The sequence below is a fragment of the Myotis lucifugus genome, unplaced genomic scaffold, assembly GCF_000147115.1.
Source record: "Myotis lucifugus unplaced genomic scaffold, Myoluc2.0 scaffold_631, whole genome shotgun sequence".
Lineage (NCBI taxonomy): Eukaryota > Metazoa > Chordata > Mammalia > Chiroptera > Vespertilionidae > Myotis > Myotis lucifugus.
The window spans coordinates 129,649-131,977 of record NW_005871679.1 but is presented as its reverse complement, the minus strand read 5'-3'; the positions used below and the strand labels follow the sequence as shown (position 1 = coordinate 131,977).

Sequence of the window (2,329 nt, the reverse complement as noted above, 5' to 3'; positions counted from 1 at the left end):
CCCCCTTTTTCCGGGGCCCCCCCCGGTTGTTTGCCCCCCCCCCCCCTTAATCCTTTGGAACCCCCTTTGGGGATCAGATCGATGTCGTGGTATCCGCAGTGCTTTTTGTTCAAGTAACATTTATTTTTACTTTGATAACGGCCCCAAAAGCGCAAGAAGGTAGTGATGCTGGCAACTTTGGACATGCCAAAAGAGAAAGCCATAAAAGCGCTTTCCTTTTAAGTGGGAAAGGTGAACATTCTGGACTTAAGGAAAGAAAAAAATCGTATGCTGAGGTTGCTAAAATTTTCAGTAAGAACGAATCTTCTATCGTGAAATTAGGAAGAAGGAAAAAGAAATTCCTGCTAGTTTTGCTGTTGTACCTCAAACTGCAAAAGTTACAGCCTCAGAGTGTGGTAAGTGCTTAGATAAGATGGAAAAGGCTTTAAATTTGTGGGTGGAAGACACGGACAGAAAACGTGTTCCAATTGATGGCAGCATGCTGCTCAAAAAGCACTGAGCCTGTGAGGACTTCAGCAGGGACCCCTGAAACCAGGCCATTCACAGCAAGTGCAGGGTGCTCACAGATCCAGGGACAGGAGTGGCATTTTATCAGCTCACATCTCAGGAATAGAAGGGGCAGTACAGTGCAATAAGATGTTCTGAGAGAGATCACATCACGTGACTTTTATTATAGTCCATTCTAGATTCTAGATACTCTATTTTGTTAATCTCTTGCTGTGCCTGTTTTATAAATTAAGCTTTATCATAGGTATGTGTGTGCAGGAAAACCGTAACATATAGGAGGTTTGGTTTTATCTGTGGTTTCAGGGTCTTGGAACATATCCCCGCAGATAAGGGGGAGACTATCTTCTGTACGATTGGAGACTCAGAAATCAGCAGCTAGAAAAGAGCCCAACAAGAGAAAGTGACAGGAATACTCTGTATCGTTATAGTCAAGGTTGTCTGATTAGTGGACATCACTCTCAGGAGCCTGTGAAGAGAGATGGCTGAGGGCTTTGGAAATCATCACAATGAATAAGGAAGTACAACTTGTTCAGATCTTAGTTCTGTATTTCATGTCAGATCAACAGATGTTTCAGATGTTTTATTTAAGATCCGCTGAGTGTTTGGCAAAGGTACATCAGGTACCAAGTCAAGTATCAGGATAGGCCAGCACTGGGCTGAAAGGAAAGTGCCGAGTTCTGTTTTAGCTCTCCTGCCGATCCAGCATAAAAGTAAGGAGAGAGATCTGTTGGGGAGTTACAGAAATGGTACCAGAACTTACATGTGACAGTAAAAAAAATGTGAGGCATCACGGAGAAATGATCATTTAAATTAGGAGAAATATTAACTTTCTGGGGGAGAAAGAGTAGGAAATCTATATTAGAGATTAGGAAGAGGGCTGGGCATAGTGATAGTCCTTTTGGGAGAGCTGTATCATAGAAAAGAGAGTTTCAAGCAGAAATTAATAGTATCAATTACAGAGAACTCTACTGATTAAATGCCCTCTCAAAAAGATGGCAATTTTTTTCAAACACTTTTTTTAAAATATGTTTTTACTGATTTTTAGAGAGGGGATGCAGCATCATCAATCGCTGCCTCCTGCACGGCTCCTACTGGGGATCGTAACCCCAGGCATGTGCTCTAACTGGGAATCAAACCGGTGACCTCTTGGTTCCTGGGTCGATGCTCAACCTCTAAGCCACACTAGCTGGTCAGAGGTGGCAATTTATAACCACCAGCAGCAGCTGTAGAAATGCTGTTGGAACTATAGTAGATTATCATTGGGAATGGAGGTTATGTCAAGTTAGAAGGTCTGTAAGGGTCTAGTGTTTAAGGTGAATCCATGACTCAGCACTCATGGCAGTACAGGACAGTGCAGACATGAAGCCAGAAGAATGCATGACTCAGCACTCATGGCAGTACAGGACAGTGCAAGATGAAGCCAGAGGGATTCATGACTCAGCACTCATGGCAGCACAGGACAGTCCAGAGATGAAGCCAGAAGACTTTCTGTCCAGATGGGCTACTGAGAAGCTGCATGGCCTTCAACAAATTGTCTAAGCTCTAAAATAGAGTCTAAATAAATCACCATGTGTCCATCACCAGAACCTGTGAGAAATAGATACTATACATGTAAGTACTTTGTCTATAGCATAAACATTGTTTTCCCAGTTAGTATTTGAACAAGTTTCCTTTACTCTTTATATAAATAGAGCAAAATGCTCAAGAATAGATTTTTGACTTTTTTCTTTCAGAATGCTTTTTAAAAATGATCTTTTAAGAATTTAAAAGTAAAATTTATATTTGATTTAGGTTCATCAAGTTGAAGAGAAATGCGTGGACT

The 2,329-nt window shown here is 41.5% G+C and overlaps 1 protein-coding gene across 8 annotated transcripts in view; it reads left to right on the top strand.

The window, feature by feature from the left end:
* LRRCC1 (leucine rich repeat and coiled-coil centrosomal protein 1) overlaps positions 1–2,329 on the top strand; it is a 32,836-nt gene extending 30,507 nt beyond the window's left edge. For 6 of the 8 annotated variants that reach the window (XM_023746161.1, XM_023746163.1, XM_014447260.2 and 3 more), the window contains 2 exons: positions 322–2,118; positions 2,299–2,329. In XM_023746161.1, coding sequence (XP_023601929.1) covers positions 322–348 — 27 coding nt within the window. In that variant the 3' untranslated portion in view covers positions 349–2,118; positions 2,299–2,329. The remainder of the gene's footprint in view (positions 1–321; positions 2,119–2,298) is intronic. The other 2 variants (XM_023746159.1, XM_023746158.1) reach the window with 2 other exon arrangements.